At 43.0% G+C, this 27,539-nt stretch overlaps 1 protein-coding gene across 2 annotated transcripts in view; it reads right to left on the bottom strand.

Moving 5' to 3' along the window:
• Positions 1-1,750: 1,750 nt before the first annotated feature.
• Positions 1,751-27,539, bottom strand: part of CENPI (centromere protein I) — an 83,274-nt gene continuing 57,485 nt past the window's right edge. For both annotated transcript variants that reach the window (XM_077283430.1, XM_077283429.1), the window contains exons 12-21: positions 25,809-25,897; positions 24,285-24,399; positions 22,763-22,827; positions 19,502-19,587; positions 17,427-17,559; positions 14,452-14,576; positions 13,932-13,971; positions 13,607-13,840; positions 4,931-4,972; positions 1,751-2,475 (exon numbers count right to left, since the gene is read on the bottom strand). In XM_077283430.1, coding sequence (XP_077139545.1) covers positions 2,347-2,475; positions 4,931-4,972; positions 13,607-13,840; positions 13,932-13,971; positions 14,452-14,576; positions 17,427-17,559; positions 19,502-19,587; positions 22,763-22,827; positions 24,285-24,399; positions 25,809-25,897 — 1,058 coding nt within the window. In that variant the 3' untranslated portion in view covers positions 1,751-2,346. The remainder of the gene's footprint in view (positions 2,476-4,930; positions 4,973-13,606; positions 13,841-13,931; positions 13,972-14,451; positions 14,577-17,426; positions 17,560-19,501; positions 19,588-22,762; positions 22,828-24,284; positions 24,400-25,808; positions 25,898-27,539) is intronic.

Genomic DNA, 27,539 nt, shown 5'->3' with positions numbered 1-27,539 from the left:
AGATTCTTCCGCTACCTAGGGGAGGACAATATAGGTGATAACTACTATCTGACCTAATGTCACTTCCACCCAACCACTCCTGTAGACCTCACCGTCTGTTGTATACAGGGGGCACATAATTTTTTGGGACAAGAATCAGGTAAGGGGACCCCACAGAGGGCACATTCCTTATGCTTTGACTTGTCCGTGCTTTTCTTCCCCTAGAATGATAAAGTATAAGGGGCCTACGTCACAGAGTGAAATTTCACGTAGATCACTTACCTGTGTGCCAAAGTAAGTACCGGAATACGAGGGGGTTCTTTCCTAGCCGAAGCTCTGGATCCTTTTGCGGATGAGCTTCTTCGACTGGACTGGTCGCTTCTGTCCTTGTCCTTGGGCTTCTGACGCACCTCATCCAGCAGCTGTTGCTGCTGCTGCTGCTCACCACCACTCTCCATGACGACTTGGGACCAAAAGCAGGGCTCTGCAGTCGTCACCTGCTTAAATCCCCCTTGGATCCGGTCAGCAGATAGGCCAGAGCTACCCTATTGGCTCAGGATACAGCAGGGAGGGCAGGAAACCTTGTGGGAAAAGCCGGCATTCAGGATGCGATGGGCGCCGCCATCTTGGATTGACTGCGCATGCGCAGACACCCGGCGACCCGGAAGCGGCTACTAACTCCGCCCCCTCACGTCACCGCACCCGGAAATGCTCCAGCACACGCTGAGAGCGGTGCAGGACGCCGGGGACGGACCGCAGCGTTCCGGATGTTCACCCACACAGTCCTGACGTCGGCACCCCATATTCGCCGCACCACCAATGGGATATACTTACCGGCGCTGACGCTGATGGAGGCAGGAAAATCCTCCGGACTCCGCTCCCTGCTGCGAACGCCACCGCGTGCAGTCCAGCCAGGACCACCGTGGCGTCTCCAGGGTTCTCCGCACCGGCCGAGGTAGGAGACCCCCCCACTACCAGATTCGGTCCGGCCGGCCTGGGCTCCTTTAGATCAATCTGTAGGCACCCGTCCCTTTAGGAACAGGAAACCAACTGATGCAGGGGAGAGGTGCCGCCCTTTTGTATCTGTAGGTTTCCTGTTCCTAATGGGCGGATCCCCTCTCTCGTCGTGCTGTCATGGGAGTCCGAGTAAATGTTCTTTATTAACTAGTTTGTGTGACATAACCATCTGGGAACAAAAATTAAAAGTTTTAAAACTGCGAAAATTTTCAAATTTTTCGCCAACTTTCAGATATTTTCAGAAATGAATGCAAGTTATATAGAAGAAATTTTGCCACTATCATGAAGTACAATGTCACAAAAAAAAAACTATTTTAGAATCAGTGAGATCCAATTTGGCCAAATTATGTGCTAAGTGTCTCATTTTTTCCTAGTATCCAGAAGCAGTATTGCTATTCATATTTCACATTGACATGCTTTAGCACGATAGAGTGCAACTTTTATTGTATATTTTATATGGAGGTGGCTGCTCCTAGTATGCACCTATTCACACTACCTTGGATATGTCAGTCTTTTGTTATTTCACCTATAGACTAGACCTCTTCACGTGCTGAGAGCTGCGCCTTGTGGGAGCCGATGCGATGGACAGACCAATAATGCGATATCCACACGGGCTTTTCGTTGCACGCCTTTACGTTCTCTCTTTGTCTTATTGGGTCCTGCATGATCTATAAATATTTTTTTTCCCCAATATATCATTTTAAATTATTTCCAACAAAAATTAATTAAACGTAAATGCAGCCACACAAAATCATTTTTGAAACTAGCGGTAATTTATTTACAACTTAAGTCTAAACACATATACATAAAAAAACAACATAGTAATCTTTCATGGAAAAAAAAACAGTAAAGAACAGCAACTATTCTGCTGTAATAAATACAGGAATAGGTCAAGCCTGAACTGAACATGGGAGGCATAAACGTGCTCCTATAACACTGCGAGCATTGGAGAACAGAAGACATTGGTACATTTGTAACACTTCTTAAGCTCTGGTGACGCTGCTCAAGTCACCTGACCGCTGCAGTCAGTCAGTCTGTGTCAGTGCAGCACATGGCGCGGCCTGTGTTGCATCCAGGTGGAAAGCTGTACCTATAAGTGAGCATCAGTTATTTTTTTACAGACTCGAGCCCCATTTAAAGGAAGCCTAAAGCGATGCAAATACACCAACATACAAAAACACCCGAAGAAAAAGCTGTGCCACGATCAGAATATTACTCGAGTATTTTTGGAACACCTTGTTCTTCGGGTGGTTTAAAATCAGCAACAAAATGATTGATGGTCACTGAGCTGAGATATATGGAAACATTGGTCCGTATACTGCGGTGTGTGAACACGAGGCGATTGCCCCACTAGAACTGAAGTGAGCGCTGTTCTGTCGTCTTGGAGTACACGCGTTTCACACTTCTCTCGATGAAAAGCTTAAAATCGGTCAGTCCGTAATTGGAGACATATTCAATGAAAAAGTCCCAATACTTGCCCTGCAGAATAGTGAAACATGCAAAGACACGTCAAGAAATGCAAAACAAAACATGGCGCCAATGTGCCGACCCCAATACTCAACAGATTGTGTCGATAAATGGCCGCGGGACAGTAATTAGATCAATGAAAGGTTGCTTTATGCAGCTCTGCACAAGTCGTTTTTGCATTAATAAAAATAATAACTTCATGTAATAACATTTCCAATATATACAGTGCCTTGAGAAAGTATTCGGCCCCCTGGAACTTTTCAACCTTTTCCCACATATCATGCTTCAAACATAAAAGATACCAAATGTAAATTTTTGGTGAAGAATCAACCACAAGTGGAACACAATTGTGAAGTTGAATGAAATTTATTGGTTATTTCAAATTTTTGTGGAAATTCAAAAACTGAAAAGTGGGGTGTGCAATATTATTCGGCCCCTTTACTTTCAGTGCAGCAAACTCCCTCCAGAAGTTCATTGTGGATCTCTGAATGATCCAATGTTGCCCTAAATGCCTAATGATGATAAATATAATCCACCTGTGTGTAATCAAGTCTGCGTATAAATGCACCTGCTCTGTGATAGTCTCAGGGCTCTGTTTGAAGCACAGAGAGCATCATGAAGACCAAGAAACACAACAGGCAGGTCCGTGATACTGTTGTGGAGAAGCTTAAAGCCGGATTTGAATACAAAATGATTTCCGAAACTTTAAACATCCCAAGGAGCACTGTGCAAGCGATCATATTGAAATGGAAGGAGTATCATACCACTGCAAATCTACCAAGACCCGGCCGTCCCTCTAAACTTTCATCTCAATCAAGGAGAAGACTGATCAGAGATGCAGCCAAGAGGCCCATGATCACTCTGGATGAACTGCAGAGATCTACCGCTGAGGTGGGACAGTCTGTCCATAGGACAACAATCAGTCATACACTACACAAATCTGGCCTTTATGGAAGAGTGGCAAGAAGAAAGCCATTTCTCAAGGATATCCATAAAAAGTGTTGTTTAAAGTTTGCAACAAGCCACCTGGGAGACACACCAAACATGTGGAAGAAGGTGCTCTGGTCAGATGAAACCAAAATCGCGAACTTTTTGGCAACAATGCCAAACGATATGTTTGGCGTAAAGGCAACACAGCTCATCATCCTGAACACACCATCCCCACTGTCAAACATGGTGGTAGCATCATGGTTTGGGCCTGCTTTTCTTCAGCAGGGACAGGGAAGATGGTTCAATTAATGGGAAGATGGATGGAGCCAAATACAGGACCATTCTTGAAGAAAACCTGTTGGAGTCTGCAAAAGACCTGAGACTGGGATGGAGATTTGTCTTCCAACAAGACAATGATCCCAAACAAAGCAAAATCTACAATGGAATGGTTCACAAATAAACGTATCCAGGTGTTAGAATGGCAAAGTCCAGACCTCAATAAAATCGAGAATCTGTGGAAAGAGCTGAAAACTGCTGTTCACAAACGATCTCCATCAACCTCACTGAGCTCGAGCTGTTTGCCAAGGAAGAATGGGCAAGAATTTCAGTCTATCGATGTACAAAACTGATAGAGACATACCCCAAGTGACTTGTAATCGCAGCAAAAGGTGGCGCAACAAAGTATTAAGTTACAGGGGCCGAATAATATTGCACGCCCCACTTTTCAGTTTTTGATTTTCCACAAAAATTTAAAATAACCAATACATTTCATTCAACTTCACAATTGTGTTCCACTTGTTGTTGATTCTTCACCAAAAATTTACATTTGGTATCTTTATGTTTGAAGCATGATATGTGGGAAAGGGTTGAAAAGTTCCAGGGAGCCGAATACTTTCGCAAGGCACTGTATAAAAGAGGAGAAAAAAAAGTTATCTATTTTATACCCATTACAAAATGGAGTCACAGGTTGGACGCCCAACTTCCGCTCCATTCACTCTTTATAGGGCAGCTGGAAAAAGTCAAGCACTGCGCTGGGCAGCCACATAGAGAATGAATAGAGGACAAGTTGAGCATATGCACTGATGGGTAAAATGCTGTGTTCTGCCGACTGATGTGGGTCCTAGCGGTTGGACACCCAGAAATAAACGTATTTAGGGGACATGTCGCCCCAATCTTCAGGTACAGAGCCCTAGTGATCACTGGTGTTCTACACCTGAAGAAGGGGACGTACTACCTCAAAAAGTGTTGGGTGCTGTATATCTTTATGCAATAAAAGGAATATACACTGTGGTCTTTGGATCCTCTACGTTAGGGGATTGATGGCCTTATTTTTTTTCTACCTTTTGTGCTTTACGAGACTGCTCCCAGGCAGGCGTTTGGAGGAAGCGGGTCTGGTAGCTGCCTGCAAGTGTGTGGCATCAGGGGGCTCCGAGCATCACCTCGCTATGTGAGCATGCATATACAGCGTATTGCGCCATATGCACGATGGAGAAACTGATGGAAGACAAACATCTAGGATATATAGCGAAAAGGTTACCTTCAAGAGATGGAGGTCAAACATTTGCTCTTCTGACAGTCTCTAAGAGGAATCAATATATAAATGTTATCATGCAGGTTTTTAAGCCTATAGTATAAATAAAATACCAAGAAATGAAAAAATGAAAGTCATTTGTACACTCCATAATGCTATATATATCAGAATCATTCAATATACCAACATACAAATAGAAAGGTTTTCTAGTTTCATACCGCGTAAGGACTTTGATATATACAGTGGACATAAGTCTACACGCCCATTAAAATTTCAGTTTTTTGTAATTTAAAAAAAAATAATTTCAGAATATTTTCCACCTTTAATGTCACCTTTGTGAAACCAACAGTAATCATTTTGAGAGGGAGGGGGGATAAAAATAAAACTAAAGTCATGTGGATGCACGAGTGTGAACACCGTCTTATAATTGGCCAATTACATTTACACTCATGTTAAATAGTTCTCAGCTGCCATCATTGGTCTCGGAGGTTCACAGGAGACTGACAGAAACATTAAAGGAGCTCCAGGAATTTCTGGCAAGTCCTCGTTGTGTCTTGCATGTGACAACAATCTCCCGTATTCTTCACATATCTAGTCTACACTGGTATCACTATATTAACACAAAGGGGGAGGTGAGCAGCTAACTTTTAATGGGCTACAGAGAGAATATAAGGAATTAACTTCTCTCCTGGAATGTCAGACAGCGGAAGCTAACCTCCATGGAAACCAGATGTAAGCTATGAAAGATAAAAGCAAGAGAATGACAATGGATAGAAAAAGCAAATCGATTGACAACTTTCTTATTTTCATGCTATCTAACCAAGGCAAACTAATATCTTAGGAATACCATTTTAAACAGCAGGAGTCTGTGTTTTCACCATTCCGGACAGTTACAGTACTGTGCGCGAATCGGGATTTCGCAATTCACCAATCATCTTGACACATGTACACTATGTTCCAAATTATTATGCAAATTACATTTTTATCAGATTTTCCTAAATGGTAGGTGCAAATGACAGTCAGTCTAATAAAAGTCATCACCCGTTAGATTATATCAAACCAATTTCCTCATCCAAAGTAAATGAAGAAAAACGAGGTTTATAGCATTAATTAAAAATATATCTTTTATTAACAATAATTAAAATAATAAATATAACAGAAAAGCCTCTTCATTAAAACAAAGCTGGGAGCAATCACTCAGTGCGAGAAATGCAAAAATTAGACAATGGCTTCCTCTAAGTGACACTTACGCCCCTTATGTGAGGAAGCCAGTCAGGCGAAACGGCGCTGTCGGGGTCGCTGTGGAACACTCTCAGCTGCGATTTTACATTTATGTAAGTTATACTATTTGGCGTTACTTTTGGGCACTGTCCAGTTTTTGCTAGCACTATGCACTTTTTTCCAGCCCTATCTAGTTCAATCTAGGTATTGGGATATTCACTCATAGGCTTATACAGCCATGGAACGTGTAGGAGACTTTATGTTTCCACAATAGTCCGGTGATATTATTCATTATTCCCAATCCTTTTCTATTCTTATTGATATAAGTGCTGTGGGTGTGCATATTGGTACAGTTAGCCTTCATAGCTCATTGTCTAATTTTTGCATTTCTCGCACTGAGTGATTGCTCCCAGCTTTGTTTTAATGAAGAGGTTTTTCTGTTATATTTATTATTTTAATTATTGTTAATAAAAGATATATTTTTAATTAATGCTATAAACCTCGTTTTTCTTCATTTACTTTGGATGAGGAAATTGGTTTGATATGATTATCGTGAGGTATGCACTTTACTATTTATGGGCACTTGATAAAATTACCCGTTAGATTATACATCGAATTTTATTGAAGAAACCTCCCAATGATAACAGTATAATCTCCAAAATGAATAAAAACTCAAAATGCACTGTTCCAAATTATTATGCACAGTAGAATTTCTAAACATTTGATATGTTTTAAAGAACTGAAAATGCTCATTTGTGGAATTTGCAGCATTAGGAGGTCACATTCACTGAACAATAAAGCTATTTAACGCCAAAACATCCCAACAGGCCAAGTTACATGTTAACATAGGACCCTTCTTTGATGTCACCTTCACAATTCTTGCATCCATTGAACTTGTGAGTTTTTGGAGAGTTTCTGCTTGTATTTCTTTGCCTCCCAGAGCTGCTGTTTGGATGTGAACTGCCTCCCACCCTCATAGATCTTTTGCTTGATGATACTCCAAAGGTTCTCTATAGGGTTGAGGTCAGGGGAAGATGGTGGCCACACCAGGAGTTTATCTCCTTTTATGCCCATAGCAGCCAATGACTCAGAGGTATTCTTTGCAGCATGAGATGGGGCATTGTCAGCATGAAGATGATTTTGCTCCTGAAGGCACATTTCTGCTTTTTAGACCATAGAAGAAAGTTGTCAGTCAGAAACTCTATATACTTTGCAGAGGTCATTTTCACAACTTCAGGAACCTTAAAGGGCCCTACCAGCTGTTTCCCATGATTCTGGCCCAAAACATGACTCCTCCACCTCCTCGCTGATGTTGCAGCCTTGTTGGGACATGGTGGCCATACACCAACCATCCACTACTCCATCCATCTGGACCACCCAGGGTTGCTCAACACTTATCAGTAAACAAGACTGTTTGGAAATTAGTCTTCATGTATGTGTGGGCCCAATACAACCATTTCTGCTTGTGAGCACTGTTTAAGGGTGGCCGAATAGTAGGTTTATGCACCACAGCAAGCCTTTGAAGGAGCCTACACCTTGAGGTTCGAGGGACTCCAGAGGCACCAGCAGCTTCAAATATCTGTTTGCTGCTTTGTAATGGCTTTTTAGCAGCTGCTCTCTTAATCCGATGAACTTGCCTGGCAGAAATCTTCCTCATTATGCCTTTATCAGCACAAACACATTTGTGCTCAGATACAGCCACAAATCTCTTAACAGTACGATGATCACGCTTATGTTTTTGGAAAATTTCTAATGTTTTCATCCCTTCACCAAGGCATTGCACTATTTGATGCTTTTCAGCAGCAGAGAGATCCTTTTTCTTTCCCATGTTACTTGAAAACTGTGACCTGCTTAACCCCTTTACCCCCAAGGGTGGTTTGCACGTTATGGACCGGGCCAATTTTTACAATTCTGACCTTATGGACCGGGCCAATTTTTACAATTCTGACCACTGTCCCTTTATGAGGTTATAACTCTGGAACGCTTCAACGGATCCCTGTGATTCTGACCTTGTTTTCTCGTGACATATTGTACTTCATGATAGTGGTAAAATTTCTTTGATATTACCTGCGTTTATTTGTGAAAAAACGGAAATTTGGCGAAAATTTTGAAAATTTCGCAATTTTCCAACTTTGAATTTTTTTGCAATTAAATCAGAGAGATATGTCACACAAAATACTTAATAAGTAACATTTCCCACATGTCTACCGTATATACTCGAGTATAAGCCGACCCCCCTAATTTTGCCACAAAAAACTGGGAAAACTTATTGACTCGAGTATAAGCCTAGGGTGGAAAATGCAGCAGGTACCGGTGAATTTCAAAATTAAATAGATACTCCATACCATTCATTATGGCCCCATAGATGCTCCACATAAAGCTGTGCCATATATAATGCTCTGCACCGTTCATTATGGCCCCATAGATGCTCCACATAAAGCTGTGCCATATATAATGCTCTGCACCATTGCCCCATAGATACTCCACATAAAGCTGTGCCATATATACAATGCTCTGCACCGTTGCCCCATAGATAGCTGTGCCATATATATAATGCTCTGCACCGTTGCCCCATAGCTGTGCCATATAGTGCTCTGCACCGTTGCCTCATAGCTGTGCCATATAGTGCTCTGCACCGTTGCCCCATAGCTGTGCCATATAGTGCTCTGCACCGTTGCCCCATAGCTGTGCCATATAGTGCTCTGCACCGTTGCCCCATAGCTCTGCCATATAGTGCTCTGCACCGTTGCCCCATAGCTGTGCCATATAGTGCTCTGCACCGTTGCCCCATAGATAGCTGTGCCATATAGTGCTCTGCACCGTTGCCCCATAGCTGTGCCATATAGTGCTCTGCACTGTTGCCCCATAGATAGCTGTGCCATATAGTGCTCTGCACCGTTGCCCCATAGATAGCTGTGCCATATAGTGCTCTGCACCGTTGCCCCATAGCTGTGCCATATAGTGCTCTGCACCGTTGCCCCATAGCTCTGCCATATAGTGCTCTGCACCATTGCCCCATAGATGCTCCACATAAATCTGTGCTGCTGCTGCTATAAAAAAAAAAAACACATACTCACCTCTCTTGCTTGCAGCTCCTCGACGCCATCTTCCCGGCGTCTCTCCGCACTGACTGATCAGGCAGAGGGCGGCGCGCACACTATATGCGTCATCGCGCCCTCTGACCTGCACAGTCAGTGCAGAGAGACGCCGGGAAGATGGCGCGGCGCCCGGCGTGTGGAACGAGGACAGGTGACTATGACATACTTACCTGCTCCCGGCGTCCCGCTCCTTCCCCCTGCCTGTCTTCGGTGCCGCAGCCTCTTTCTCTATCAGCGGTCACCGGCACCGCTTCATTAGAGAAATGAATAGGCGGCTCCGCCCCTATGGGAGGTGGAGCAGCCTATTCATTTATCCAATGAGCGGTCCCATGTGACCGCTCAGGGGAAGAGGCTGCGGCACCCGGAGACAGTGGGACGTGCAGGGGGGGCGCCAGGAGCCCCGGAAGCAGGTAAGTATATGACAGTGCTCACCCGCCGACCCCACCACCGATCATGACTCGAGTATAAGCCGAGAGGGGCACTTTCAGCCCAAAAATTTGGGCTGAAAATCTCGGCTTATACACGAGTATATACGGTACTTTACATCAGCACAATTTTGGAACCAAAATTTTTTTTTGTTAGGGTGTTATAAGGGTTAAAAGTTGACCAGCAATTTCTCATTATAAACAACACCATTTTTTTTTAGGGACCACATCTCATGTGAAGTCATTTTGAGGGGTCTATATGATAGAAAATAACCAAGTGTGATACCATTCTAAAAACTGCACCCCTCAAGGTGCTCAAAACCACATTCAAGAAGTTTATTAACCCTTCGGGTGTTTCACAGGAATTTTTGGAATGTTTAAATAAAAATGAACATTTAACTTTTTTTCACCAAAAATTTACTTCAGCTCCAATTTGTTTTATTTTACCAAGGGTAACAGGAGAAAATGGACCCCAAAAGTTGTTGTACAATTTGTCCTGAGTACGCCGATACCCCATATGTGGGGGTAAACCACTGTTTGGGCGCATGGCAGAGCTCGGAAGGGAAGGAGCGCCGTTTGACTTTTCAATGCAAAATTGACAGGAATTGAGATGGGACGCCATGTTGTGTTTGGAGAGCCACTGATGTGCCTAAACATTAAAACCCCCCACAAGTGACACCATTTTGGAAAGTAGACCCCCTAAGGAACTTATCTAGATGTGTGGTGAGCACTTTGACCCACCAAGGGCTTCACAAAAGTTTATAATGCAGAGCCGTAAAAATAAAACAAAAATTTTTTCCCACAAAAATTATTTTTTGGCCCCCAGTTTTGTATTTTTCCGAGGGTAACAGGAGAAATTGGACACCCAAAGTTGTTGTCCAATTTGTCCTGAGTGCGCTGATACGCCATATGTGGGGGGAACCACCGTTTGGGCGCATGGGAGGGCTCGGAAGGGAAGGAGCGCCATTTGGAATGCAGACTTAGATGGAATGGTCTGCAGGCGTCACATTGCGTTTGCAGAGCCCCTAATGTACCTAAACAGTAGAAACCCCCCACAAGTGACACCATTTTGGAAAGTAGACCCCCTAAGGAACTCATCTAGATGTGTTGTGAGAGCTTTGAACCCCCAAGTGTTTCACTACAGTTTATAACGCAGAGCCGTGAAAATAAAAAATCTTTTTTTTTTCCCACAAAAATTATTTTTTAGCCCCCAGTTTTGTATTTTCCCAAGGGTAACAGGAGAACTTGGACCCCAAAAGTTGTTGTCCAATTTGTCCTGAGTAAGCTGATACCCCATATGTTGGGGTAAACCACTGTGTGGGCACACGGGAGAGCTCGGAAGGGAAGGAGTACTGTTTTACTTTTTCAACGCAGAATTGGCTGAAATTGAGATCGGACGCCATTTCGCGTTTGGAGAGCCCCTGATGTGCCTAAACAGTGGAAACCCCCCCAATTATAACTGAAACCCTAATGCAAACACACCCCTAACCCTAATCACAACGGTAACCCTAACCACACCTCTAACCCAGACACACCCCTAACCCTAATCCCAACCCTATTCCCAACCGTAAATGTAATCCAAACCCTAACCCTAACTTTAGCCCCAACCCTAACTTTAGCCCCAACCCTAACTGTAGCCTTAATCCTAGCCCCAACCCTAACCCTAGCCCTAACCCTAGCCCTAATCCTAACCCTAGCCCTAACCCTAATCCTAACCCTAGCCCCAACCCTAACCCTAGCCCTAACGGGAAAATGGAAATAAATACGTTTTTTTAATTTTTCCCTAACTAAGGGGGTGATGAAGGGGGGTTTGATTTACTTTTATAGCGGGTTTTTTAGCGGATTTTTATGATTGGCAGCCGTCACACACTGAAAGATGCTTTTTATTGCAAAAAATATGTTTTGCGTTACCACATTTTGAGAGCTATCATTTTTCCATATTTGAGTCCACAGAGTCATGTGAGGTCTTGTTTTTTGCGGGACGATTTGACGTTTTTATTGGTAACATGTTCGGGCACGTGACATTTTTTGATCGCTTTTTATTCCGATTTTTGTGAGGCAGAATTACCAAACACCAGCTATTCATGAATTTCTTTTGGGGGAGGCGTTTATACCGTTCCGCGTTTGGTAAAATTGATAAAGCAGTTTTATTCTTCGGGTCAGTACGATTACAGCGATATCTTACTTATATCATTTTTTTATGTTTTGGCGCTTTTATATGATAAAAACTATTTTAGAGAAAAAATAATTTTTTTGGCATCACTTTATTCTGAGGACTATAACTTTTATTTTTTTGCTGATGATGCTGTATGGCGGCTCTTTTTTTGCGGGACAAAATGACGCTTTCAGCGGTACCATGGTTATTTATATCTGTCTTTTTGATTGCGTTTTATTCCACTTTTTATTCGGCGGTATGATAATAAAGCGTTGTTTTTTGCCTCTTTTTTTTTTCTTACGGTGTTTACTGAAGGGGTTAACTAGTGGGACAGTTTTATAGGTTGGGTCGTTACGGACGCGGCGATACTAAATATGTGTACTTTTATTGTTTTTTTTTTTTTTATTTAGATAAAGAAATTTATTTATGGGAATAATATATATTTTTTTTTTACACATGTGGAAAATTTTTTTTAAAACTTTTTTACTTTGTCCCGGGGGGGGGACATCACAGATCGGTGATCTGACAGTTTGCACAGCACTCTGTCAGATCACCGATCTGACTTAGAGCACTGCAGGCTTACAAGCGCCTGCTCTGAGCAGGCACTCGGTAAGCCACCTCCCTCCCTGCAGGACCCGGATGCCGCGGCCATCTTGGATCTGGGACCTGCAGCGAGGAAGGAGGTAGGAGACCCTCGGAGCAATGCGATCACATCGTGTTGCTCCGGGGGTCTCAGGGAAGCCCGCAGGGAGCCCCCTCCCTGCGCTATGCTTCCCTATACCGCCGGCACACCGCGATCATGTTTGATCGCGGTGTGCCGGGGGCGGTCCGTGACCGCTCCTGGCACATAGCGCCGGATGTCAGCTGCGATAGGCAGCTGACACCCGGCCGCGCTCCCCCCGTGAGCGCGGCCGATCGCGCTGGACGTACTATTCCGTCCTTGGGAAGTAGGGCCCACCCCACATGGACGGAATAGTACGTCCAATGACAGAAAGGGGTTAATAATGTGGAACATCATTTTTAAGTAGTTTTCCTTTAATTAGAATCACCTGGAAAACCAATTATCACATGTGTTTAAGATTGATTTCAGTGATCCATTGAGCCCTGATACACAATACCATCCACGAGTTTATTTGAAAAACAAAACAATTAAATCTTTATGACACTTAAATCCAATTTGCATAATAATTTGGAACACAGTGTATTAGTTTGGGCATAGGCATCTGATGAACTTGTCTACACAACAGATCATCAATATCAGATCGATGGAGGTCGGTAAGCCGGCGTACTCACAAATCAGCTGATTTTTGCTCTGGTGGAAGCCAGAATTAAACATTTCGCAGGTAGCTGCAGAGCACAGCTCTATTCTAAGTGTAGCGGCCACTGCAGCACAGTTTCTATTCTAAAAAACAAGAGCTGTGCTTCAGTACCCGGCAGTGACTGCTACATTCTGAATGGAACTGTGCCCAGCCGCCGGAGCAAAATTCAGCTGATTGGTGGAGGGGCCAGGAATCTGATCCCCACCGATCTGCTATCAATGACCTACCCTGTAGATAAGTCATCACATACCTATGCCCTTTAAAGAGGAAGTGCCACCGATCTAACAATGTAATCTGTACAGTCATGAAGCAGATCAGGATGGACTTCACTTGCCGATCCTGTCCCAGAATCCCAGCCCTTTCCTATGGTAAGAACCAGGTCCATCACTGGTAACTCCACACGCTCATGTTAGCTGTGTGTGACAAATGTAGGAAGTAAAAACCGTGCTAATGTGTTCCCTTACCTCTCTGAGAAAGGCCACAGAGTAGCCCAGTAACGCAGGGTGGTGGATGATATTGAAAGCCTTCTTATACATGGGCACGTTGGCCTGTACAAACAGCTCCGGCGCCATCTTGATACCCTGCGGATGGGTGTCTTGGTTAAAAGCTTGTGATGTCCACAGACACCCGACCATAGCAGTCAGGTACTGGTTGTACACCTGGTACGTCTGGTGGCTGATATTCACAAGCATGTGAATCTATAAAAGGCAAAAGTGGAAATAAAAAATGTAAGTATGATTGTCAAAAAGTCACACTTCCAACACATTACTTTTATTGTACCCTTCTTACTTGTTTGTTCTTTTTTACCATCATGATGTTATCCCTGAACCTGTAAAATTATGATAACAAAAACAAAAAAGAAAAAAATTATTCAAGGGTATTAGTCATCAGATTTTTGCCACCTAATCTGAGATCAGCATGATGTGGGGACAGAGACCCTGATTCCACCCATGTGTCACTTACTGGGCTGCTTGATGCAGTTTTTATAAAATAACGGTTTATCAGCAGGAGATTATCACTAGACCTTCTCCATGTAGTCCAACCACGCCCCTGCTTATGCACAGCCAATCACTGATGAGGGCGGGGTTATACAGAGCTCAGCATTCGGAGAACTACTACAACTGCAGCAGAGAAAGCAGTTTTCAATCAAGATTGCAGCAAGCGGCCCAGTAAGTGACACATGGCTGGAATCACGGACTCCTGCCTGCCCGCCCCTACACCATGCTGCTCTCAAATGGGAGTAGCAAAAACCTGGTTTCAGACTCCCTTTAATCGACCAAATGCAGGATCTTGACTCTGAATACCATACCTACTCATGATGAAGCAGAGCTGGTTAAGGTTGACAGAGTCTGTACAGAGAAGAGCCGCATAAAAGACTGCAGGAGGCGGGAGTACAATCAAGGGCAGATTAAACCGTATATATATATTACTGACCTGTAAAATAAAAAAGGAAAATATTACATATTCATCAGATTTGTGAGAGGGTTGCAAATGTGAGCCGAGCCTTACTGCGATCTTTTGGAGGCAGAATGAACAAATCAACAGCAGGTGAAGAATTGGTTTTATTTATTTTGTTACGCTGTTCCTTGGTGATTAGACGGTGTGATTACAGCGATACCAAATTTACTGTATATCATGCTTTTATGTTTGGCTGTTGTCACACACTAAAAGACTTTTTTATTGAAAAAATGCATCACCATATTTTGAGAGATATCATTTTTTCATATTTCGGCCCACAGAGTCATGCGTGGACTTGTTTTTTTGCGGGACAATTTGATGTTTTTAATACCATTTTTGGGCACATGACATTTTTTTATCACTTTCTATTCCAATTTTTGGTAGGAAAAATGAACAAAAAACAGCAATTTTTTTTTTGTTCTTTTTTTTACGCCGTTCCGCATGTAGTAAAATTGATAAGGTACCTTTATTCTTCGGGTCAGTACGATTACAGCAATACCACATTTATAGTTTTATTATGTTTTGACACTTTTACACAATAAAAACTTTTATAGAAAAAAAATATTTTTGCATCGCTTTATTCTGAGACCAAAAACTTTATTTTTTTTTCACTGCTGGAGCTGTATGGCGGCTTGTTTTTTTGAGGGAATATATACCGTTTTCAGAGGTACCATTATTATTTACATCCGTCTTTTTAATCGCGTTTTATTGCGCTTTTTGTTGGGTGGTATGATGATAAAAAAAACAAAACTATGCATTATTTACTTTTTTATGGTGTTCACTGAAAAGGTTAACTAGTGGGACAGTTTTATAGGTCGTGTAGCTCCGGATGCGACACCAAATAAGAACTTTTTTTGTTTATATTTGTTTTTATATAAATGTATTTATTGGCTTAATTTTTTTTCTATTTGTCTTGTGTGTGCGTGTAATATATATATATATATATATATATATATATATATATATATATATATATATACACTCACCGGCCACTTTATTAGGTACACCTGTCCAACTTCTTGTTAACACTTAATTTCTAATCAGCCAATCACATGGCGGCAACTCAGTGCATTTAGGCATGTAGACATGGTCAAGACAATCTCCTGCAGTTCAAACCGAGCATCAGTATGGGGAAGAAAGGTGATTTGAGTGCCTTTGAACGTGGCATGGTTGTTGGTGCCAGAAGGGCTGGTCTGAGTATTTCAGAAACTGCTGATCTACTGGGATTTTCACGCACAACCATCTCTAGGGTTTACAGAGAATGGTCCGAAAAAGAAAAAAAATCCAGTGAGCGGCAGTTCTGTGGGCGGAAATGCCTTGTTGATGCCAGAGGTCAGAGGAGAATGGGCAGACTGGTTCGAGCTGATAGAAAGGCAACAGTGACTCAAATCGCCACCCGTTACAACCAAGGTAGGCCTAAGAGCATCTCTGAACGCACAGTGCGTCGAACTTTGAGGCAGATGGGCTACAGCAGCAGAAGACCACACCGGGTACCACTCCTTTCAGCTAAGAACAGGAAACTGAGGCTACAATTTGTACAAGCTCATCGAAATTGGACAGTAGAAGATTGGAAAAACGTTGCTTGGTCTGATGAGTCTCGATTTCTGCTGCGACATTCGGATGGTAGGGTCAGAATTTGGCGTAAACAACATGAAAGCATGGATCCATCCTGCCTTGTATGGAGCATCTTTGGGATGTGCAGCCGACAAATCTGCGGCAACTGTGTGATGCCATCATGTCAATATGGACCAAAATCTCTGAGGAATGCTTCCAGCACCTTGTTGAATCTATGCCACGAAGAATTGAGGCAGTTCTGAAGGCAAAAGGGGGTCCAACCCGTTACTAGCATGGTGTACCTAATAAAGTGGCCGGTGAGTGTGTATATATATATATTTTACAACTTTTTATTTTCCACTGAAAGATCGCTGATCTAATACTCTGTAGTGCTTCTGCATTGCAGGGCATTAGATCAGCGTTTCGCAGGTAGGGATGAGGCATCAGGTGCTGCTCTGATCTTACAGTCTACCGTCCGTGGGTGACGATGAGGCCATCTTTCAGCCTGGGATTAGCATGGACACCATCGGCACAAAGCAATCGCGTTGCGCCGATGGGAGCAGACAGGGAGCTTACGCCCATCGATGTCGCTGTGCTGTCACTATTGATAGCGGCATCAGAGTGGTTAAACTCCCGCGAACGATGCTAGCACTGATCATGGGCATTGATGCAGGGTGTCAGCTCTCATATACTGCTGACACCCGCACTTAATTGTGGCGGCACTCAGTGTGGGCCCGTGATCAGGAAGTATATATACAGCGGTTTGTGGGTACGCAGCGTCGTACATATACTGTGTATGTCGGGAAGGGGGTTAAAATAAAAGAAACCGGCTGGGTGGATCCGGGAAGCCTCAGCCACAAGTGCTTCAGAAGACTTAATAAATAAAATGTTTGTTTTTTTGTCAATTTTAGACAGATTTGCAGGTAATCTGCAGTAAAATCAGCAACACAGGTGTCTGATGGCAGATTCTCTAGAGGAGAAAATCGGCAAAACAATTCTGAGTCTTTTTACAGCAGAAATCGACATGCCGCAAGTTCTCAAAGTTCTGCATCATGTGGATGACATCTACACAAACCTCACCCACTTGATTTCCGCTGGAGACTTTGTCGGTATATGCAGCATTTCCATACATACTAAATGGTATTAAACCCTGCGCTTCTTCCCTTACCTGGGAATGAAGGTTTATCATCTGCCGAGGAGCCTGATAGGTCTCTAGTATAAAAGTTAAAAGTTCACATAACATTCAGCACGACAACACAGGAGACGCCTTACCAACACATAGAAGTCCAGGATTATGTGCAGGAGAAGAGGACTATCATGTGAAAGGATCCCCGAGGTACACAAGCCGCCCGCGAACTGGATCAAAGCGTCGCCAGATGCCATCAGCACGGAGATGGTGTCACTCCTATTCCAAAACAAGGGAATACATTGCTGAGATTTTAAGGATCACACAGTTACTTAACCAAAGTATCGATCTTTAAATTCTAAAGTACACTATGTTCCAAATTATTATGCAAATTACATTTTTCTCTGATTGTTCTAAATGGTCGGTGCAAATGACAGTCAGTCTAATAAAAGTCATCACCCGTTAGCGTATACATTGAATTTTATTGAAGAAACCTCCCAATGATAACAGTTTAATCTCTCAAATGAATAAAAACTCAAAATGCACTGTTCCAAATTATTATGCACAGTAGGATTTCTAAACATTTGATATGTTTTAACGAACTGAAAATGCTCATTTGAAGAATTTGCAGCATTAGGAGGTCACATTCACAGAACAAAAAAGCTATTTAACTCCAAAACATCCTAACAGGCCAAGTTACATGTTAACATAGAAACCCGTCTTTGATATCACCTTCACAATTCTTGCATCCTTTGAACTTGTGAGTTTTTGGAGAGTTTCTGCTTGTATTTCTTTGCATGAAGTCAGAATAGCCTCCCAGAGCTGCTGTTTTGATGTGAACTGCCTCCCACCCTCATAGATCTTTTGCTTGATGATACTCCAAAGGTTCTCTATAGGGTTGAGGTCAGGGGAGGATGGTGGCCACACCATGAGTTTATCTCCTGTTATGCCCATATCAGCCAATGACTCAGATGTATTCTTTGCAGCATGACAGCATGAGATAGTGCATTGTCATGCATGAAGATGCTTCTGCTCCTGAAGGCACATTTCTGCTTTTTATACCATGGAAGAAAGTTGTCAGTCAGAAACTCTATACACTTTGCAGAGGTCATTTTCACACCTTCAGGAACCTTAAAGGGCCCTACCAGCTGTTCTGGACCAAAACATGACTCCTCAACCTCCTTGCTGACGTCGCAGCCTTGTTGGGACATGGTGGCCATCCACCAACCATCCACTACTCCATCCATCTGGACCATCCGGGGTTGCTCGACACTCATCAGTAAACAAGACTGCTTGAAAAATAGTCTTCATGTATGTCTGGGCCCACTGCAACCATTTCTGCTTGTGATCACTGTTTAGGGGTGGCCGAATAGTAGGTTTATGCACCAAAGCAAGCCTTTGAAGGATCCTACACCTTGAGGTTTGAGGGACTCCAGAGGCACCAGGAACTTCAAATAACTTTTTGCTGCTTTGTAATGGTATTTTGGCAGCTGCTCTCTTAATTCAATGAATTTATCTGGCAGAAACCTTCCTCGATATGCCTTTATCTGCATGAACTCTGTTTCAGTCATAAATCTCTTCATAGTATGATGATCACTCCTAAGTTTTCATGAAATATCTAATATTTTCAAACCTTGTCCAAGGCATTGCACTATTTAACACTGTTCAGCAGCAGAGAGATCCTTTTTATTTCCTATATTGCTTGAAACCTGTGGCCTGCTTAATAATGTGGAACATCATTTTTAAGTAGTTTTCCTTTAATTAGAATCAACTGGAAAACTAATTATCACATGTATTTAAGATTGATTTCAGTGATCCATTGAGCCCTGAGATACAATACCATCCATGAGTTTATTTGAAAAACAAATTGATAAAATCTTTATGACACTTAAATCCAATTTGCATAATAATTTGGAACACAGTGTATATTTCCTACACAACTAAGGAAAAAAAAAGGATTACTTTATACTTTACAACTTATATTCTAAATCAACTCTTCTTATAAATCCATAGATTTAGGAAATTCCTGTCATACTGAGGGTTAAAAAAATAAAAAAAAAATAAAAGAACACGACACTGTGTTGTGTAAGAAATCTAATTTGCTGTAAAATCACCAAAAATGCAGAAAAAAAAACAAAACAAAACCCACAAATTTTATACTTTCTGATCACTAAAATTCCAACAGATAAAAAGGGGTAATGGAAAGTGGGCTCTTTATTACCTCTCTGCACTTTCGTGGTCGGGGTTGATAGAATTTTTCACCAACCAGTTTTGTAAAAGTTGTTTTAGTGTCTTCAATACACCAATCTAGAGGAGAGAATATAATTAGTAGCTACCAAAGAAGCATCATGGTAAGGGAGGTTCTCAAGAACTTATCACGTATCTTTACACATGGAAATCTCACAGCAGTTAATAAGAGTTAACTATTTTATCCTCACTAAGCATGGGTTGTCTCAGCCTCTTACGATCCCCGAACTCCGTTGCTCGGACCCCCCACTTGTAGACTATGCATACATAGTGTTAGAGCACGCCGAAAATATTCTATTGGCATTTGAGCATGCTCAGATAACACCTTATCCGAGCACGCTCATAGGCATGTGATTGGCTGCATCCAATTACCAGCAACAGATATAGCCGGCACACAGCGAGTGATTTGCTGTCACGGTCACAGACCGGCTCTGAGAGTCCTGACTGGGGACCCAAGCAGTGTCTGAAAAGAGCGGCTTTGGATCGTTAGGTGAGTATTTAAAGGGTTAATCTCACACCTCTCAATGGTTTACATTGTAATGTGGTTGTAGAAACAAGCAGCTGTACAATTTACTGGTTTGTTTTTTTTAAATCTCTCAAGCTGCCTCTGCTTGCAACAGCACCTAATATGTGCCAGTAGTGCCATCATGCCCCTGGTGCATCCCCCAGGAATAATGAAACAGGAGAACTTAGTTTAGAATCATTGGGGCATTGGTTAACCATCTTAAAGGGGTTATCCATCACTTCTCGTTGTCACATAGAGGCGAGACATGCTAAGATCACACCTGTTCACCGGACCGGCAGGTATCAAGCACCCGTCCTATTAATCAGAATAGGACGCATGCACAATACCTGCTGATAGCTAGCAACTGTCTAATGCCTGGGTAGAATAGGCCATCACACAAGGATGGCACCACACCCTCCACGCGGAAGGCCTTGGCTATGACATGGGCTATAATATCTATTAATGCCCACGGGGACCTTCAGGAAGAATGAAGAGAGTCCAACTACTGAAAACAGGCAGTGTGAATGCAGTGCATGGATTGTAACAACCTCTGTCCTATTATGAAGGACTCTTTCCCTGGGATGGGGGAGAAGGGCAGAGTGCTACACAAGGTCCTCCTTAGAGTGGGACGCAGATAGCCTGCATTAGTACAAAATAGGGGTGATATCACAGCCCAGACCATCCTGAAGGAAGGGGCAAATGCAAGGCTTAGAATTGCTGGACCTATAAACTAACGAAAAACTGAGTCTTCTACATACAGTGGTAAAAGCGGGAGGAGGAGGAGGAGGTTTTTGCATCAGGACATGAGGCTTCAACATTTATTCACACCATGCTAAAGTACCTAGGCTTCAGCAGCCAAACCATTAAATGAAGCATAGATAAAATAGTGGAAGAAAAGACCCCAACAGTGGAGGGGAAAGGTGCCAGGGGAAGTCAACTAGAAGGACAACTGGATCTGTGTGCCATGACCGCCTGGAGCAATGACAATCACTGGCAAGTCCTCTGCTTTGATCTTTATGAGGATCCAGTGAAGACGAGGAATTGTAGGGTAGCAATTCCAAGGGATGACCAGCGACTCGCCATAACAGCTTTGGATCCTGCAACGTGAATACCAACTATGACACCTCGTGTTTCAGTATGGAAGCTATGAGGTGGACATCTAAAGGGCTCCACGTGCTGAAAAGTATAGCTAAAAGCACAAAGGTGTTGTGCCTACATCCCTGCATCTAGAGGCTCGCAACGGAGGAAATTGTCCATGTCATTCTCCACTCCTGGCATATGGACCATTCAGAGAACTGGGATGTGGCCCACAGTGTCCAACATATTTTGTTCTGTCCAGGTGATTCAGGTATATGAGCTGTTTGGTATATAAATCCGAATAATGGTTGAAGACAACCCCTTGGAAAAGCCTTACACCATTGTGAGGGAAGGCATCAAAGTCCAGAATCAGAATCCAGTAGAGGCAAAGGAAGCTGTAGGTACGGACAGAGGAATGCCCTGGAATGGTTCAGCGGGAATTGGGTGGAAGCTGTTGAAGACCTAAGGTCCATTTACACTGCAAAATTATCATGGATGAGTGTTCATAGGAGAGCTTGTTCCACGATAATTGCGCAGTCCAATCAAGCTGACAAATCACCCGACCATCAAGAAAAAGGTAAATATGTCAGATAAAATGGCCTTTTTTGCTGCACAAAATATAGTTCTTGGCAGCACATTGCCCTGTGTGAACAGGACTTGCACTGTTGAGAGCGATGGAGGTCTATGGCCCTGATCAATAACTCAGAGCGGACTGCCTGTGTAAATGCATCGTTATAACTATTTAGCAAGCCAGGGTAGCTTCGACGACACGATTACTCCGTCTGTGGGAGCAGGTTCTTCCTCAACCTCCGTGGGATCTGGCAGAGCCTGAACTATTCATGGATCTAGATGTCTTGGAAAGGTCAGATATCGCTAACGATTTGGGACCCTATAGGGGCTGAGGTTTAAGAACTGCAAGAAAGCTTTTGCTAAACAGTGAACTAGGACCCAAGCAGTTAATGCAGAAGGGCTATTAACGGCCAAAAATAATTTCTGTGTTACTGCAGGAGCATGCAGAATGCATAGCATCGGCCGTCTTCTATCCGAGGGATTCACGCCTCTTCATGAATGTGGAGCATTTGATGAGTGTTGGGCTTCGAAGCCAGAAGTCTCACTCTTGTCTGGTAATGGAGTGTATTTTCTGGCGTATGGGAATGCCACAGTTCATCATGAATTAATCTAGCTGTGGCGTCACGCCCCACCATTATCATCCATTTTGGCAGAGCTGGGAGAAACAGGCGTCAAGACTCCTAAAGTCACAAAATGTAAGCACAACTCGGAGTTGCAACTAATTTCTGTGACTTTTGAAAGCTTTTACTCTAGAATTTTGGCATGAAAGATTTGATGAATGGGGCACATAGAGTTTACATCTGCACCCCATCAGAGAAGAAAAAAAAAAAAAAAAACAGCAGCTAGGTGGGGTTTGATGACCAATTCAGCAGATACTCCAACACCTAAGCCCAGACCAGCCCTTTAACTCCCAACTGCAGGAAATGGCAATTATGTCACTGGTTTGGATGCTGCTGTTAATAGCTCCTGCTGCAGACACGATATAAGAAGGTAACACCTGCTCATGACAGGTTATACTATACACACAAGCATCAGATAAGCTCAGGTTCACGAAGAGAACTAAAAGAAAAAACAACAACTCACTTTAAAACTCATGCGTGATGAAATAAAGAGTTTGCGAAGAGTTTTGAACAGCAGGTCTTCAATCTCTGCGGGGGGAAAGAAAAACGTTAACATTGCACTAATTACAGGTAGTAAAACAATGCATTGCCACAAGCAGGAAACTAAATAAAAAATGATCTATTTTCTTTTTACTTCCTCCTGCATCTTCCCAGGAGAAATGTATGAGATATTCTGTTGTCTACAGTTTTTTGGCTTTTTACTATGGACCTCCGTTATTCATTTCACCGCCCTTTATAATATGATATGCTGTCATGTAGTCAATGGAAATCTTATCATAGTGGAGAACAAATATGTTTTGCATAAAGGAAAGTTAAATAAGTTATAATAAATAAGTTAAAAAAGTTATTGCACAAAAATTATGTTAAAAATATGGACTCTATCGTAACGGATACATGTTAGAGGATTCAAAAAAGGAAAATAAATCAAGAGTAGAGAAAAGGGAGGTGGTAAGTAAAGTCTGACTATGGGTAACAGTAAAGATTATTGTGCATTGTTAAGCCAAAAGATACTGATCAGATTAAAAAAAAACATGTAAAGTATAATGTCAGTGGACCATGCACATTACCACAACTGCCCCAACGCGCGTTTCGCAGTTTTACTTTCTCAAAACGACACACACTCCCCTTGAGAAAGCAAAACTGCTAAACGCACGTTGGGGCAGTTGTGGTAATGTGCATGGTCCACTGACTTTACCATGGGTAAGCGTTATACTGCAGATGTTTCTATATGGACTGAGCAACTTCATTGACAATTATTTATACTTTTCATGTAGTTTTGAATCTGGTCAGTTTTGATTTGGATTTACAATGCACAATAATCTTTACTGTTACCTGTAGTAAGACTTTACTTACCACCTGCTTTTTTCTACATTTGATTTATCTTTTTTTTTTTTTTTATCCTCTAACATGTATCAGTTCCGATATGGTCCATGTTTTTTTTTTTTAAATGTTTTTTACGCAATAAAATTGTATGTAGTTTTATATTTCCCCTAGTGGTGTTTTTCTGCAAACAAAACACTTGTAAGAGATGATTACGTTACTTGGATACAAAACTCAGGGGGCTATAACAATGTAACGCAAGCCCCTGGTAGACCTGGAGTGGACACTATTGGAACGGCGCATGCACCAGAGGGGAGTATTGCCGTTATCATCTGACGTGGGGGAACTATGGTGGTTGAGCAGAGGTTGCCCATGTACTGGCTTGCTGATCACACTACATTTATGGCTAAGGCACTGAACATAAATAGGCCGCCTTACACACCATAACAGCGATAGTGTGGGGTACACTGACATCCATCTTGTAATTATCAGCCCGATGCACGCCGCCGTACAACCCTGCACTGATAATGGGGAGTGCTAACTGCTTTCTTCCCCCAGATCGAATATGAAGCATGTAAAACAGTAATAGAGAAGCACAATATCACAAATACATTTATTCTAAACACTTCTGTAAAATGAATTAATTTGTATGTTATTTTTCTCACCTGAGAAGGAATAAAGTGGAATCCAACTAATAAGCTGCAATATCTGAGTGGCGTAAATCCCGTCCCAATGTGGTAGACATCTATGAAGAAAATCATCAGTACCTGAAAGTCCTTCCTAATGGACAGAGAAGAAAAAAAAGGAGAACAAGTCACATAAAGCAATGATTAAGTCATTTTTTTACGATTTTTGAGACTGTAAAATGGGGAGATTGATACATAATGTACCAAATTGCTAAACTGCAAGAATGGTGTGAATTGCGCCAAGATTATCACGACTACATGGCTAAATTGGCTAGGCGTGGTGGACACTCCTTTTCCTTATGCCTCAAAGAAAGCATATGTTTGCACCGATATTTCAGGCATTGCAGATGTGTTGTCCAATCATACTACACATCCTGAAAAAACAGTCCATGCAACAATTAAATAAACTAAATAATTGCAAATTAAATGCCAACTTGCAGTCGACAGGAGTATGTTCCAAACATCTTGGGAAAACTAACCACAGATCTTGTGTGGATGTCGCTTGTACAAATCCTTCTGTCTCCTCATGATGAGAAGATAGAGGGCTCTGTGGGGCCGGGTCATCACCTCCAGGACTCCTCCTTCTTTACCCTGGAGATAGTGCTTAATGACATTGTATGTTTGGTGTCATTGTGATGCTTCTTGTGTGTTCTACAACCTGTCTGTGTACAAACTACTTTCTGCTCCATCCAGATATTTCACATTATGACTCATTAGGCATTTTTCTGCACCCCAGTTCCTATGTTTTTCTGCATAGTTGAGTCGCTTGGTCTTGTTTTAGGTATAGCTTTTTTCTGCAATTCCACCATGAAGACCACTTAAGACTTCTCACAACAGTAGGTGAGTGTCGCTGGTCCCAGTAGTTGCTGCCAGCTCTGAGTTGATGGCACTGTTGGACATCTTCTGATTTTGAAGGGTAGTAATAATGATGTTTCGTCTGTTGCACTAAGTTTCCTTGGGTGACCACTACAGCTACAGACCTTAATGTTGCCCATTCCTTGGTGTCCTCAATGATTAGAAATGCAGATACTTATCAATCACGTAATACCATCAGGGAGGCGTTTGACTGGCTCCAAATTTATTCTGCAGCCGGACAACGTCCCCAAACATCCAGCCAATGTCATTAGAAACCGTCACTGTCCTCAGGATGCAGAATAAGGAGTCCTGAAGGTGATGATTTGGCCTCGGAGCCCTGACTTCACCTCATCCCATCTGTCTTGGATCACACGAAGAGAGAGAAGGATTTGTACAAGCGACATCCTTGTCGTCCCTGCAGAGTACCTTAAAAAACTGTGTGCAAGTGTACATATAAGACTTGGAGCTGTTTTCAAGGCAAAGGGCGGTCACCAAAAATTGATGGGATTTCAACGTCACTTTCGTTCATTGCCAATAATGAACCATAAACACTATTTTTGAAGGTTTTCTTACTTTGCTGCAGTTTTTCCCCCCACACCAGCCTAAACCTTTTGCACAGTACTATATACACATACACAACATACTTACTTGTAGAAACTCCTGTGCTTGTATAATGGCATTTAAAAAGGCTTCCACTTCCTTATCATCGTGTTTCTGCCCAGTGTACCATGCACACTCTAGTAGAAGAAAAAAAACAACTAAAACACATATTGGAAAATAAATAAAAAACAGGATTTTTGGTTGCTTACCGTAAAATCTGTTTCTCGGAGCCTCCATTGGGGGACACAGGAACCATGGGTGTATGCTGCTGCCACTAGGAGGCTGACACTATGCACAAAAAAAGTTAGCTCCTCCTCTGCGGTGTACACCCCACCAACTGGCATTATGTACTTCAGTTAGTGAGAAAGCAGCAGGAGAAAAAACAATAAGGTTGAAATAACAACCACAAACATGAGAACTGTAAACGTGAAAACAGTCATAGAACACAGAACAACACAAACTGAATAACATGGGAGGGCGCTGACACAGGAACCAAGGGACGTCCCAAAGCAGTCCCTGGGGTGAGAAAAACAGACTTCCATCAGGTCAAAGGACTGACCACTGCCGCCTGCAAGATCCTTCTCCCTAGGCTGGCGTCCGCTGAAGCGTAGGTATGGACCTTGTAAAATTTGGCGAACGTGTGGATGGAAGACCAGGTTGCCGCTTTGCAAAGCTGTAGGGCAGAAGCCCTGTGGTGTACCGCCCAGGAGGCACCAACTGCCCGAGTAGAGTGATCCCAAGAGGGGGCACTCTGTTCTTGACCCGGTAAGCCTCCAAAATTGCCATTCTGATCCAGAGAGCAATAGTCGCCTTGGAAGCCGGCAAGCCCTGACAAGGTCCAGCTTGTTCAACGATCGCTCCTGAGGATGAGTCGGAGCTGGATAAAAGGAAGGTAGAACAATGTCCTCGTTGAGGTGGAATGTTGAAACCACCTTAGGAAGAAAGGAAGGCGGAGGCCTGAGGATCACCTTGTCCTGGTGGATAAACAAGAAAGGAGGTCGGCAAGAAAGGGCTGCCAACTCGGAAACGCAGGAGATAGAAGTGATGGCCACAAGAAAGGCCACCTTCCAATATAGAACTGACAGGGAAACCTCCCTGAGAGGCTCAAAGGGGGAACCCCTCAGAATGTCCAGCACAAGATTTAACTCCCATGAATCCACCGGGGCCCTGTACGGAGGGACAGCATGGGCTACTCCTTGAAGGAAGGTCTTAACCTGTGGCCGAGAAGATAACGTCTTCTGAAAAAGGACAGAGAGCGCAGAAACCTGGCCCTTTAGGGAACTAAGAGCAAGGCCCAAATCCAGTCCTGCCTGAAGGAAGGCCAAAATGGAAGGCAGGGAAAAGGACACAGGTGAAACGCGGTTGGACTCGCACCAACTGAAGTAAGCCTTCCAGGTACGATAGTAGATCCTGGAAGATGAAGGCTTCCTGGCCTGGATCATAGTGTGAATCACCCGGTCCGAAAGGCCGGACGCTCTTAGAACTGCGGTCTCAACCGCCACGCCATTAAACTGAGCGACCGAGAATTCGGGTGACAGATCGGACCCTGAGACAGTAGATCGGGTCTGTCTGGAAGGCGCCAGGGGGCGTCCGCGAGAAGATTTACATAGTTATTAAGGTTGAAGGAAGACTTTAAGTCCATCTAGTTCAACCCATAGCCTAACCTAACATGCCCTAACATGTTGATCCAGAGGAAGGCAAAAAAAAAACATGTGGCAAAGAGTAAGCTCCACCTTGGGGAAAAAAATTCCTTCCCGACTCCACATACGGCAATCAGAC

The sequence above is a fragment of the Ranitomeya variabilis genome, chromosome 2, assembly GCF_051348905.1.
Source record: "Ranitomeya variabilis isolate aRanVar5 chromosome 2, aRanVar5.hap1, whole genome shotgun sequence".
Classification (NCBI taxonomy): domain Eukaryota; kingdom Metazoa; phylum Chordata; class Amphibia; order Anura; family Dendrobatidae; genus Ranitomeya; species Ranitomeya variabilis.
Note: the sequence above shows the minus strand (reverse complement) of the source record. Positions and strands in the feature narration are given on the sequence as shown.